The following is a 12,634-nucleotide window of genomic DNA, read 5'->3' as shown; positions in this document are numbered from 1 at the left end:
CGAAGCAGTGCCTGGATGGCTCCAAGGCAAGGGCCTCTGTTCCTGCTGCAAGGGAGAAAGCTCTGCCGATGGGCTGGGGGCGCTGCAAAGTGCCCCTTTCCCTATCTGAGCCTCCCAGTGAGGATGCAGCTGGCTGGCCCCTCGACCTCAGCCTCGTGAGGCCCACAGCAGAGAATTTAGCCACATGTGCCTGACTTCTGGCTCACAGAACTGTGAGCTGATAAAGGGGTGCTGTTCCAAGTCACTAGGTCTGGGATAAGTTTTTACAGAATAGAAAACTAATATAATTGTTCATGGTTTATTCAGATTTATCTACTCCAGTTACTTTTGGTAATTTGCCTTTCAGGGAGATATATCCATATCATCCAAGTTTTAGCTTCTATTGGCATAAAATCATTAGTAATATTCTCTTGTGATTCTAAAAACTTCTCCTGTCTGTAGTTGTGTTCCCTGTGTGTATATACATTCATATGCACGTGTATGTGTGTACACATGTATGCACATATATGAGTGTACATGTGTGCACACATGCATACACTATGTGTATTTGTTTATGTGTGTATCTGTGTATGTATGCGTGTGCACACTCTCTTTTTCTTGATTATTCTTGAACAGGCCAGAAGCCTGTTCATTTTATCAAACTTTCAAGGACTCAGCTTTCTGTTATTTCTCTGTTTTTTATTTTCACCATGTCTATTATATCCATTCTTATACTTTTTCTAAATTTACTCTGCTATTCTTTTCTAAGACTCTTGAGACATAGCAATACTTGTTTATTAATTTTTAATCTTTGAAAAATAAAATCAATTAAGTTTCTCAGTTTTCCCTAAGGCATGACTTTGCTTGAACCCTACATGTTTAATGTGTAGTGCTTTTGTTGTTGATGAGTCTAAATATTTGGTAATGTCTACTGTTACTTCTTTTATTAATGAGTTATTTAGTTGTGCATTTTGAAGCTTTCTGTAATGCAAGTTTTCTTTTAAAATATGTTTTTATAGTAGTATTCTTTGTTGTTGTTCAGTCACTCAGTTGTGTCTGACTCTTTGGGACCCTACGGACTGCAGCATGCCAGCCTTCCCTGTCCTTCACCATCTCCCAGAGCTTGCTCAAACTCATGTCTATTGAGTCGGTCTTTCCATCCAACTATCTCATCCTCTGTCATCCTCTTCTCCTCCTGTCTTCAATCTTTCCCAGCATCAGGGTCTTTTCTAATGAGTCAGCTCTTCGTATCATATGGCCAAAGTATTGGAGCTTTAGCTTCAACATCAGTCCTTCCAATATTCGAATATTCAGGGTTGATCTCTTTTAGGATTGACTGATTTGATCTCCTTGCAGTCCAAGGGACTCTCAAGAGTCTTCTCCATGCCACAGTTCAAAGGCATCAGTTCTTCATTGCTCAGTCTTCTTTATGGTCCAGCTCCTCATATCCATACATGACTACTGGAAGAACCATAACTTTGGCAAGATGGACCCTTGTTGGCAAAATAATGTCTCTGCTTTTTAATATGCTGGCTAGGGTTGTCATAGCTTTTCTAAGGAACAAGTGTCTTTTAATTTCATGGCTGCAGTCATTGTCTGCAGTGATTTTGGAGCCCCCCAAAATAAAATCTGTCACTGTTGCCATTGTTTCCCCATGTGTTTGCCTTGAAGTGATGGGACCAGATGCCATGATCTTAGTTTTTTGAATGTTGAGTTTTAAGCCAGCTTTTTCACTCACCTCTTTTACCTTCATCAGGAGGCTCTTTAGTTCCTCTGTGCTTCTGCCATAAGGGTGGTGTCATCTGCATATCTGAGGTTACTGATATTTCTCTCAGCAATCTTGATTCCAGCTTGTGCTTTATCCAGCCCAGCATTTCTCATGACATACTCTACATATAAGTTAAATAAGCAGGGTGACAATATACAGCCTTGACGTACTCCTTTCTCAATTTTGAACCATGTCCTGTTCTAACTGTTGCTTCTTGACCTGCATACAGGTTTCTTAGGAGGTGGGTAAGGTGGTCTGGTATTCCTGTCTCTTTAAGAATATTTCAGTTTGTTGTGATCCACAAGGCTTTAGTGTAGTTAGTGAAGCAGAAGTAGATGTTTTTATGGAATTCTCTTGTTTTCTCTGTGATCCATCGGATGTTGGCAATTTGATCTCTGGTTCCTCTGCCTTTTCTAAATCCAGCTTGGACATCTGGGAGTTCTTGGTTTGTATACTATTGAAGCCTACCTTGGAGAATGTTGAGCATTACTTTGCCAGCATGTGAAGTGAGTGCAATTGTGTGGTAGTTTGAACATTCTTAGGCATTGCCTTTCTTTGGGATTGGAATGAAAACTAACCTTTTCCAGTCCTGTGGCCACTGCTGAGTTTTCCAAATTTGCTGGCATATTGAGTGCAGCACTTTCACAGCATCCTCTTTCAGGATTTGAAATAGCTCAGCTGGACTTCCCTCACCACCACTAGCTTTGATGCTTCCTAAGGCCCACTTGACTTCACACTCCAGAATGTCTGGCTCTAGATGAGTGATCACACCATTGTGGTTATCTGGGTCATTAAAATATTTTTTTGTATAGTTCTGTGTATTCTTGCCACTCTTCTTAATCTGTTCTGCTTCTGTTAGGCCCATACTGTTTCTGTCCTTTATTGTGCCAACTTTGCCTGAAATATTCCCATAGTATCTCTAATTCTCTTGAAGAGATCGCTAGTCTTTTCAACTCTAGTGTTTTCCTCTATTTCTTTGTATTGTTCACTTTGCATTTTCACTTTGCATTTGTTGTATTATTATTTAATTGCATTAGTTTAATTGCAGAGGTGCAATACTAAAAGTCACTAATTTTTTGAAATTTGCTGAGGCTTCTTTTGTGATGTAGCATATTTTCAAAGCTATTCTTGTGTACTCTAAAAATATATATTTTCTATTTTTTTAGGAACTCATTTTCATATAAAACTAGATAGATTCTAGTTGATTGATAGGTAGATAGATAGATGAAGAAATATGTGGAAGAATAGAAGACAGAACAATAAAATGATCAAGGTGCTCATTCTGTTGTAATCGTGCACAGCATTATTGCACTTTGGTGTTGAGTCCTTCAGATTCTTTTGAGAGCTTTGCAAGAATCTTCCACCAAGTTGGAGGAGTTTTCATTTTTCCTTTTTCTGTTTTGATTTTATGATGTTAGATGCATAAAAATTAATGATGATTGCATTCCTTGGTATAATTTTGCTTTCATTATTATGTATTATGTTTCTCTTTACTCTTAATATTGTTAATATTGTTTTTGCTTTAAATTATGTTTTTTCTTTAGTATTATATATCAGCTTCATTTCCTGTACCATTTACTTAGTATATTCTTTCTAAAATCTCTTATTTTCAACATTTCTGTATTGTTTTCAGGTATGTCTTTTGTAAGTAGCATATGTTTGGACTTTCAAAAGCCCCAATCTAATAGTCTATGATTTAATAAGAAATTAAAATTCATTTATATATTTTATGATATATTTGGGCTTAATTCTAATGTCTTATTTTATGTTTTCTTTTTATATTCCTTCTTAGCCTTTTTTGAGGAGTCTTTGTCTGATTTCTGTAATTTGACTAAATGTTCTTTATTATCTGTTCCCTACACACCTTCCCCCTACACCGCCCCCTCCCCCCAGCTGGTTCTGAAATAGACTGTATTTCTATCCATTTACTAGATATCCTTAACATTTAAAAAAAATTTATTATTACAATTTTTTTTTGTTGTGGACCATTTTTTAGTCTTTATTGAATTTGTTACAATGTGGTTCTGCTTTATGCTTTGGTTTTTTGGCCACAAAAATCGTAACTCCCTGACCAGAGGTCGAACCTGCGCCCTCTGCATTGGAAGCTGAAGTCTTAACCACCGGTCTGCCAGAAAAGTCCCTGAACATTTTAAAGGGAGATTCATCGCTGCACATGAGTCTGCGCCTCTAGGCGGCTCAGTGGTAGAATCCGCCTGCCAAGAAGGAGACACAGGTTCAGTCCCCAGGCTGGGAAGATCCCCAGGAGCAGGAAATGGCAAATCATTCCAGTATTCTTGTCTGGGAAGTCCCATGGACAGAGGAACCTGGTGGGCTACAGTTTGTAGGGTTGCAAAGAGTCAGACATGACTGAATGAGCACGCACACACGCGTACATTTGTTTAACACGGAGGACAGACAGTTATAGCCCAACTGCCTGGCAGTCTGTGCTTATAAATAGAATTTTATTGGAACACAGTCTTGTCCATTCATTTACATGTTATCTCTTATGCTACATGGCAGAGTTGAGTGGTTGTAACAGAGATCTTATGACTCACAAAGTCTAAATATTTACTACTGGCCCTTTTCAGAAAATGCCATCTTCTGGCCTAATGCAGTGAAGAGTGATTTAACCTCTATAACATAATCTGATGCAACTATACGTGGAACAACCCCTTCTGTAAATAATTTTGTTATTGCCTAGGTTGTTAGTTTTGTGTGTAGAAAATAGTGAAAAATTGGACATCATAATTTAAAAAATCAATGATTAATTAATTACTTAAAAATTATTTTCTGTACCTACCATTGTTCTTATATACTGTGCTTTCCCTTTGGGTTCATTTCCTGTGTTGTTTTACCAAGGATCCGGAGTGATGACTTACTGAATCTATGAAAATATGTTTATTTTGCCATCACTCTTCATTCACAGTTTAGCTAGATATAAGGTTCTAAGATGTCAATTATTTTTCTGCTGCTTTTTGAAGGTGTTACTTAGTTGTCTTCTAGCATATTTTCTCTCTCTCTCTCTCTTTTTTTTTCCTGAGGTGATGTTTTCTCTCATTTAACTATCATTTTTCTCCCCTAGGTATTTCATCTTTCTCTTTGGTAGCCTTTAATGCTTTCTTTTTATGCTTGATATCCTGTAGTTACTCACACCATTTCTAGTTGGATGTATTTTATTTATCTGATTGTACCCCTAATACACTTTAAATTTGAGAAATCAAGTCTTTAATTCGGGAAATTTCTCATCTGTTATCTCTTCAAGTGTTGCTTCTTCACCATGTTCCCTCTATTCTCTTTTTCTGGAACCCACATGTGATGTGTGTTAGGTATATGGTTTAACCTCTGTATCATTTCATTTCTTCCATTTTTTCCTTTGTCTTTCTGTTGTTTGTGAGTGATTCCTTAGTACTGTTTCCTAAACCATTAATACTCTCCAGCTATGTCTCCAGCTTAGAGTATGATTATTATTCATATTATTTAAATAAATGTTTGTTTTTTCCAAAAGTTCTAGCTACTATCTTCCAGTAGTTGAATATCCCTCTTAGTATTGGATTTTCTCATGTGCTATGGAATTTTGGTTTGAATAGATTTTCTTGTTGCTCTTCTTTTCTTTCCCCCCTACCATTTCATGTTATTTTACCCCAGCTGCATCTCAAATGTTATTCCTTACTGCTGCGTATCTAGAGTTGGGGGCAGGGGGGCAGGCAACAATGCTTTTTCACTGAGAGTCCAGGACTTTTTAAAGGTAGAGTCAACAGGATTGTTCGTGAATTGGGTGTGTAAGAGAGAGAGGAGTCAGGTAGGAAGCCTTGGTTCTGGCTTATGTAACAGTTGACTAGTGCTATTCACAGAGAGGGGGGGACACTGTGGGAGGAGCAGGGTTGGGAGAAAGAATAAAAAATTCTCTAGTCGCCATCATGTAACAACTCTGAACTTAAAAATAATACATACTTTAATATTTGCATTAAAGTTTTAAAAAGTATTCTTTACTTTTATTAATGTTTGATATGCTTTTTTTTTTTTTTTGCTATCCAAGTGGAAATGTTGAAAAAGGCAAATGGATGGACATATGAACCCAGAGTTCCAGATTTGAGTTAAAGATATAAATTAGGGAGTAATAAGCTTTCAGTAGTATTCAAAGCTATTGGGTGGATTCTGTATGGTTTGAGCCCTGACGCATTCAAGTTTTCAGTCTGGTAGAGGGGGCAAAGCTGACAAAGGGACTCCCGGAGTGTCAAGAAGAAAATGAGAGAGTTGACCAGTGGGCAAGAGAAGAAACCATTTATAGGAGACTTAGCTATTGATATTGGCAAGAAGGCTTGACAAAACATTTTAGTGGAATGGTGGGAGTGAGAATGTAGTTGGACAAAGCTGAAGAGAGGCTGAAGAGTCAACAGTGGGAGACCAAGGATTGACACTTTGAATGAGTTTTGGAGTGAAGGGAGCAGAGAAGTTTGCTGGGGTAGGAGGCAGATACGGAATTTTCTGTTTTGTTTTAAGATGGGAGACATTGAGGTATGCTTTTATGCTAATGGGGTTTTCTGAACCCTCCGTTCACCTTCTCCACTCTTCACTCCTGTGTTCTCCTGTGGGAAGCGGGGAGGCCCCGTGGCATCTGTGGCCCTGTGTCCAGAAGTCCCTCCAGCTCATTCTTCTGCTCTCAGTATCACCACTGCTCATGAGGCAACTTGGAGAGCAGCTGGGGTTGCTTGGGGACATAGTTCAGGCTAGGACTCAATTCAAGGACAGATTCAAGGCCGGGCCAGGGACCAGAGACCAAATGTTCCCTCAGGGGTGATGCCCGGAAGGATGGTCATGCTGGTAAAACCATCACTAACATTACGGCGAGGATGTCTGAATTCAGTTCCTGGCCTCCCCTGCCTGGTACTCTGGTGCTTGGACAGTGGGGGACCCGGGCATGAAGATGTCAGTGCTCTTGGCGGACAGGACATGGGTGGTGCGGGGCGTGCCCTCCGCTCAGCGCCGTGCAGATGCGCTCACTTCCCGCTTGTCTTTGTTCCTGCCAGGATCCTCGCCACCGCTGGCACTGACTTTGACCTGCGAACGCTGCGGGCTGTGCGTGTGCTGAGGCCCCTGAAGCTGGTGTCTGGGATTCCAAGTGAGTCTGGCGAAAGCGATCAGGCCCAGCCTACCTGGACACTGACCTTGTCCCCTACCCCTGCCACAGCCACAGTGGGGCCCTGACCTCTGGACCCTCTGGTGACTCTGAGCTTGCCACCTTTAGCCCCAAGGAACCAGGCTTGAAGAAGGCAGAAATGGCCCTTCTCCAGTCTCTTCCATCTCCTTGAAAGACTAGAGGGTAACCCAGCTTCCTACATGGAAGCTTTGCTCCTCTCACACCCTTTGCTGTATTTCCAGCTCTTTGCTTCTTTTCCTGGGGTTAAAGGGCAGATGAGAGACGAACCAAGGTGGTGGGGCAGGGAATACATTCAGAGGCTGCAGAAGGCCATCTGTCCTGGCTCAGGCTAGGCAGGGCTGTCGAGACCTGTGACCCAGTTAAGACATGCTCCAGGACTGGGCGGCTTAAGAGGCCATGTGAGGGCAGAGGGTGGCCAGGCTGCCTTGAGAGTGGTGACCGCCTGGGCCCATGTTCCTCCAGGCCAGTGGAAGTTTGGGTTTCCTTCAGGGTCCGGGTGGCAGGCCTGGAGCTGTGTCACCTGAGCCCGCTGCAGGGAAGACCGCTGGTCGGCTCTCTGTACTGCCCCAAGACCCTGCCAGGAAGAGGTTCAGGCCTGTACCCAGGAGCGAGTTCAAGGCTGGAAGTGGGGATTGCTCCCCTGGCCTGGACATACTCATGCCCTACAGTCAGTGGTAAAACCCTCCTTAAGAGTAAGCCCCCTGCTTTCCTTTCCCTCAGGAGTGGGTCTGTCAGGAACTCTTGTTTTTCATTCCCAGAATCCCCTGCTCTTAGTTCCCATGATCCTCTGCTCTTCCCTTCCAGCATCCCCTGCTCTTAGTTCCCAGGATCCCCTGCTTTCAGTTCCCAGGTGTTCCTCCTCTTTCCTCTCAGGCCTCTCCACTTTTGCTCCACCCTGAGCCCTCCACAGACTGAGTTCTCGTCAGTACCTACTGAAACCCCCACACACTCTTCCTCCCTCTAACTGGGACTCTGCTCGGTCCACTCCCCCACCTCAAGGACGCTCAGCTCTACCCCATGTAGGCACTCACTGTTCTGTCCTGCTTCCCCACCACTCCCTCTCTGTCCCCTGCTTTGAGGGCCCAGCTCTGTCCTTTCGCCTCAGGAACACTCATTGCTCCACACTTTGCTCAGGACTCTCAGCCCTGCCTACCCAGGCTCTTGCTGTTCTGTCCATACCCCAGCCCACTCCCTGCCCTGCCCACTGTGCTCCTGACCTGCCTGCTTCACCTGCTCTGCCCAGGTTTGCAGGTGGTGCTCAAGTCCATCATGAAGGCCATGGTTCCACTCCTGCAGATTGGGCTGCTTCTCTTTTTCGCCATCCTCATGTTCGCCATCATTGGCCTCGAGTTCTACATGGGCAAATTCCACAAGGCTTGTTTCCCCAACAGCACAGGTGAGGCCTTGAAGTACCCGTCGGACCCAGAGAAGGACCACAGACTCATTCGTCCCGGAGAGATTCACTGTTCTGGGCCCTGAGGGGGCCTTCTAGGTGCTAGACAAAGGAAGTGGACACAGGCAAGAATCTGATAAACACAAACACACGAAGTAATTACAGAAGTTACTGTAGTAACTTCTAGGAGGGAAACAAGAAAGGTATCTAAAATAGAATGATTTGGGGGTCTGTTTCACAGAGAGTAGCCTGGGGAGGCCTCTCTGTCAGGGTGACAGTTGGATAGCGGCCTGAGTGTGGTGAGAGGGAGCCCATTCAGCAGCCTGCCGGAAGCTCTGGTTACAAAGACTAGTAAGTGTGAAAGGCCAGAGTGAGAAGCAGTGAGTGCAGGGGCATCATGTGGGTTCAGGCCATGGTAGGACTCTGAATCTTATTCCTAGAGAGGTGGGAGGACAATGGGGCCTTGAGTGAATGCTGGTACCCTCTGATTGTTCTGGCTGCTCTGGGGAGGCAGATCAAACAGGGGAGAGTCAGAGAGTCAAATCTCAGTCCAGGAGAGATGGATAGAGGCTGGGGCCAGGTTGTTTGGCAGTTGGTATTGTTTTAGTCACTAAGTTGTGTCTGACTCTTTGTGACCCCAAGAACTGTAGCCCGCCAGGCTCCTCTGTCCATGGGATTTCCCAGGCAAGAATACTGGAGTGGGTTGCCATTTCCTTTTTTAGGGGATCTTCCCAGACCAGAGATTGAACCCAAGTCTCCCGCACTGGCAGGAGTATTCTTTATCACTGAGCACCTGGGAAACCTGTTTGGCTCTTAGAATCTGTCAAGTTCTGGGTATATTTTGCAGTGAGTCCTGCTGGGCTATCTGGGTTTTCTGGGCAATTGTATGTGGAGTGAGAGAAAGTGAAGAGTTAAGGGTGACACAAAGGTTTGTGTCTTGAGCTACAAACACATTAAAGGAGAAAACCTGTATGATCATCTCAATAGATGCAGGAAAAGTTTTTATCATTCATAATTTTAAAAACCCTCTTAATCAAACTGGAAATAAGGGGAATTTTCTTAAACTTCCTGAAATTCCCTTCAGACAACATACTTTGTCATCAGTCTTGAGAGCTTTTCCTTTAAAGTCAAAAATGAGATAAAGGCACATATGGTCACTTCTGGTCCATGTAGCCTTGGTGTTTGTGGCCAGTGATGTGAGGCAAGAAAAAGAACAAAAACTCTAAGAAGAATATGAAAGGAGGAAATAAAACTGTCATTTTTCACAGAGAATACAATTGTCTACAAATAGACAGACAATGACTTCCTGGTTTTCTTTATGAGCATTTATTAAGATAATTGGAAGGAAAGGAATAAACTTGTGTGATCAGTTTTGCCTTCTAAATCTGGGAATATTTGCTTCCCATCCTAGCTATTCCTAAAAATTTCCCCTGTCCTGATAGGAGAGCTTTCCCATGTGTTGTTACGCATTTTTAAAGAACAGTTTTTTCTTTAGGTTTGGGAGGGAGGGATTAGCGTGAGTTGCTTGCCCCCTTATTCCAGAGGTTAGTCCTGGTTTTCTGCGATTTCTTTAACATCTCTTTGTGTGGCTCCTGGCTGCCAGCAAGAGCATGTCCCCTTTGCTGGGGCCAGTGCCAGGAGAACTGGGCCCTGAGGCCCAGTCATGCTCTGGGCCTGTGTTGGTCAACCTGCCTGAAGAGCACCGGGGCTTCAGGGCTCCGTCCAGCTTGGTTCTGGCTCCAGAGCGACAGGCAGACCTACATGTTGGGCAAGTCTGGGTAGAGGTTCGCCTGTGGGACAGTTGGGGTGCTGGCGATAGGAAGAGTAGGAGGTTAGGAGTTGGTTGTTTTTGATTTTAAGGTGATTGAGTTCTCAGCATGTTTTCATAGTGAGGGGCAGTTTCTGTGGGGAAGGAGAGGTTGACCAGCTGTTCCTGAGAGGGTGGATCTGAGGGTGGGTGGGGGCAACCTGTCGGTTGAGGATGGAGGCCGGGCAGGCGCAGGGGTGGCAGGAGGCAGTTTCCCTTGTGCCTGATCCCTTTCTCTCGTGATGAGGTCTCTGGGGCCCACAGTCCCCGCAAGGGTGGAGAGCTCGGTGTTTCCGGCTCAGCCCTGCCTGCCCCTTCTCCCTGCAGATGCAGATCCGGTAGGTGACTTCCCGTGTGGCAGGGAAGCCCCAGCTCGGCTGTGCGAGGGCGACACTGAGTGCCGGGAGTACTGGGCGGGACCCAACTTCGGCATCACCAACTTCGACAACATCCTGTTCGCCATCCTGACGGTGTTCCAGTGCATCACCATGGAGGGCTGGACTGACATCCTCTACAACGTGAGTCGAGTCTTGGTCCAGGAGCTCCTGGGCCCCCTTGGGGCGAGGCTTCTGTCCAGCCTCTGGCTCCCTTCTCCCCCCAGAATGGAACACAGGCTCCTTTGGGCAGCTCCCCTGCAGGGCCACTGACCTGGGTTCTAGATTCTCCAGGCAACTTCTGTTTTGAAAGTGAAGGTGAGGGCTGGGTGGTGAAGGTTAGAAAAAAAAAATTCCAGAGAAGGTGGACCTGCCACTGCTGGTGATGAGAGCCCTGCCTGCAGACGTGGGAGTGAGGCTTGGAGAAGCTGGTTAACTCATTCTGGGCTTGAGGCAGCAGGCTGCTGCCTTGTGAATGGGAGGAGCGGGGCTGAGGTGCAGGGAGGATGTGCTGATTGTGCCAGGGTCCTGGGGGTGGGAAGTGGGGTCTGGGGGATCCAGGGCGGGGGGAAACCAGAGTCCTGTGGGTAGGAACTGCATTGTATACCTTTGTTTGCGTCCCTCTGAGTCTCCCTCCTGCTCTCCTGCCCGCCCTCCCCGTCTTCCCTGTCATTAGGACTCTAGTCCAGCCTGGCACTGTAGGGTGGTCTGGGGGTTGGTGCTTGTGGACAGAAGCCGGGTATAAGGCCCTCTGGGGCTTCCTGATGACCCGTCTCATGCCTGCCTCCCCTCCATCTGAGGCTCTTCTTGGGGACTCCTGGGTAGCTCTCTGTGTCTTTTTTTATGTGATGACCCTCCACCCCCACAGAGGTCCCCTCTAGAGTCCTGTGATTGTGGGCATGAGAACAGTTAAGTTAGAGGAAGTGGAGAAAGACAGTGCATTTGAAACAGGAATTTTGGAAGGTCTGGCTGGTGGATTGCTGTATTTTGGTAGCTAGAGGGTATGTTGTGCCCTGGAGCTGTGGAGGGGACTTTGTGGAGTGCAAGGTACTTCACTTTGAACCTGTCACTTGTGCACTGGGGATGGGGCTTGGGCCGCCAGCCTCCAGAAGCACTGGAGTAGCCACGTGTTTCTGTCATGGACAAGGATGGGAAGGACAGGCTGGAACCCTCTGCTCTGTGACTCGTCTTAGAGTTCATGGAGACTTGGTGGGTCTCAGGGCTGGACATCTCACAGTGTTTGGTAAGTGCTGGCTGGGCAGGAAGGTGGCAGAGAGTGAGTTATGGAAAAGCTGGCCCGAGGTCCACTGAGCCAGAGCCCTCCTTGGAGACGGAGTCGTGTCTGATAATAGGCTTGGTTTGATCAAGGGAGAAACAGAGACAAGGGCGGTGATGAGGAGCTTGGCTGTTCTCTCCCTGCAGCCAATCCAGGAACAATTTCCACAAAGACAAACCCTAAAAATAGCTGGAGATGGCCACATCCCTGCCAGCCCCACCGAGCGGGGCACTGCGTGAGCCACGGGACTTGGCCACGGCCCAGGTGACTCAGCCTGGTGGGTCTGTGCCCCCAGGGGAGGGGTGGGTGGGAGGCGCTGGCTGGGAAGGACCACAGAGGCTCCCCTGACACAGATTTCCAGGGGACACACTGGGTGCAGATGCTGCAGGCACAGTGGTGGCAGGAGGCTTTCGATAAATAATGCCAATCAGTAACGGCAAGTTCTGTGAAGGGAGCAGGAGGGTGAGGGGCAGGGGTGGCAGGTCGGGGGAGCTGGGAAAGCAAGATCTGTGGGTTCTGGGAGCCAGACATGCAGAACCTGCGGGACAGCGCTGGGGAGCCTGCAGGGCACCGGCATGCTATGCAGGGTATGGGCCATGAGCCTGGTGCCTGGAGCCGGTGGCTGAGAGCGCTGAGTCCACTCCACATGGAGGGGTTACAGCGCCAGTTGCTGGAGATCAGACAGACTTTGTTCTCTTCTATCCGCACCAGGGGTTGAACCCAGGTCCTTGGCAGTGGACGTGCAGAGTCCTAACCACTGCACCACCAGGAACGTCGCCAGACAGGACATTTGAAGAGTGTTCTCTGGTGGGAGAGGCTGCCTCTCCCCACGGCCCAGGGACGGGGTGTTTGTGGTTGCCTTAGACGAATGCTCCTTGA

At 46.3% G+C, this 12,634-nt stretch overlaps 1 protein-coding gene across 9 annotated transcripts in view; it reads left to right on the top strand.

Moving 5' to 3' along the window:
* The window catches only part of CACNA1B (calcium voltage-gated channel subunit alpha1 B), a 205,670-nt gene that overhangs the window by 40,631 nt on the left and 152,405 nt on the right, over positions 1 to 12,634 (top strand). For 8 of the 9 annotated variants that reach the window (XM_043917715.1, XM_043917713.1, XM_043917710.1 and 5 more), the window contains exons 4-6: positions 6,775 to 6,866; positions 8,149 to 8,301; positions 10,433 to 10,623. In XM_043917715.1, coding sequence (XP_043773650.1) covers positions 6,775 to 6,866; positions 8,149 to 8,301; positions 10,433 to 10,623 — 436 coding nt within the window. The remainder of the gene's footprint in view (positions 1 to 6,774; positions 6,867 to 8,148; positions 8,302 to 10,432; positions 10,624 to 12,634) is intronic. The other variant, XM_043917716.1, reaches the window with a different exon arrangement.

Source organism: Cervus elaphus, chromosome 11 (genome assembly GCF_910594005.1).
Source record: "Cervus elaphus chromosome 11, mCerEla1.1, whole genome shotgun sequence".
Lineage (NCBI taxonomy): Eukaryota > Metazoa > Chordata > Mammalia > Artiodactyla > Cervidae > Cervus > Cervus elaphus.
The sequence above is the reverse complement of the archived record's forward strand: the minus strand, read 5'-3'. Positions and strand labels throughout refer to the sequence as shown.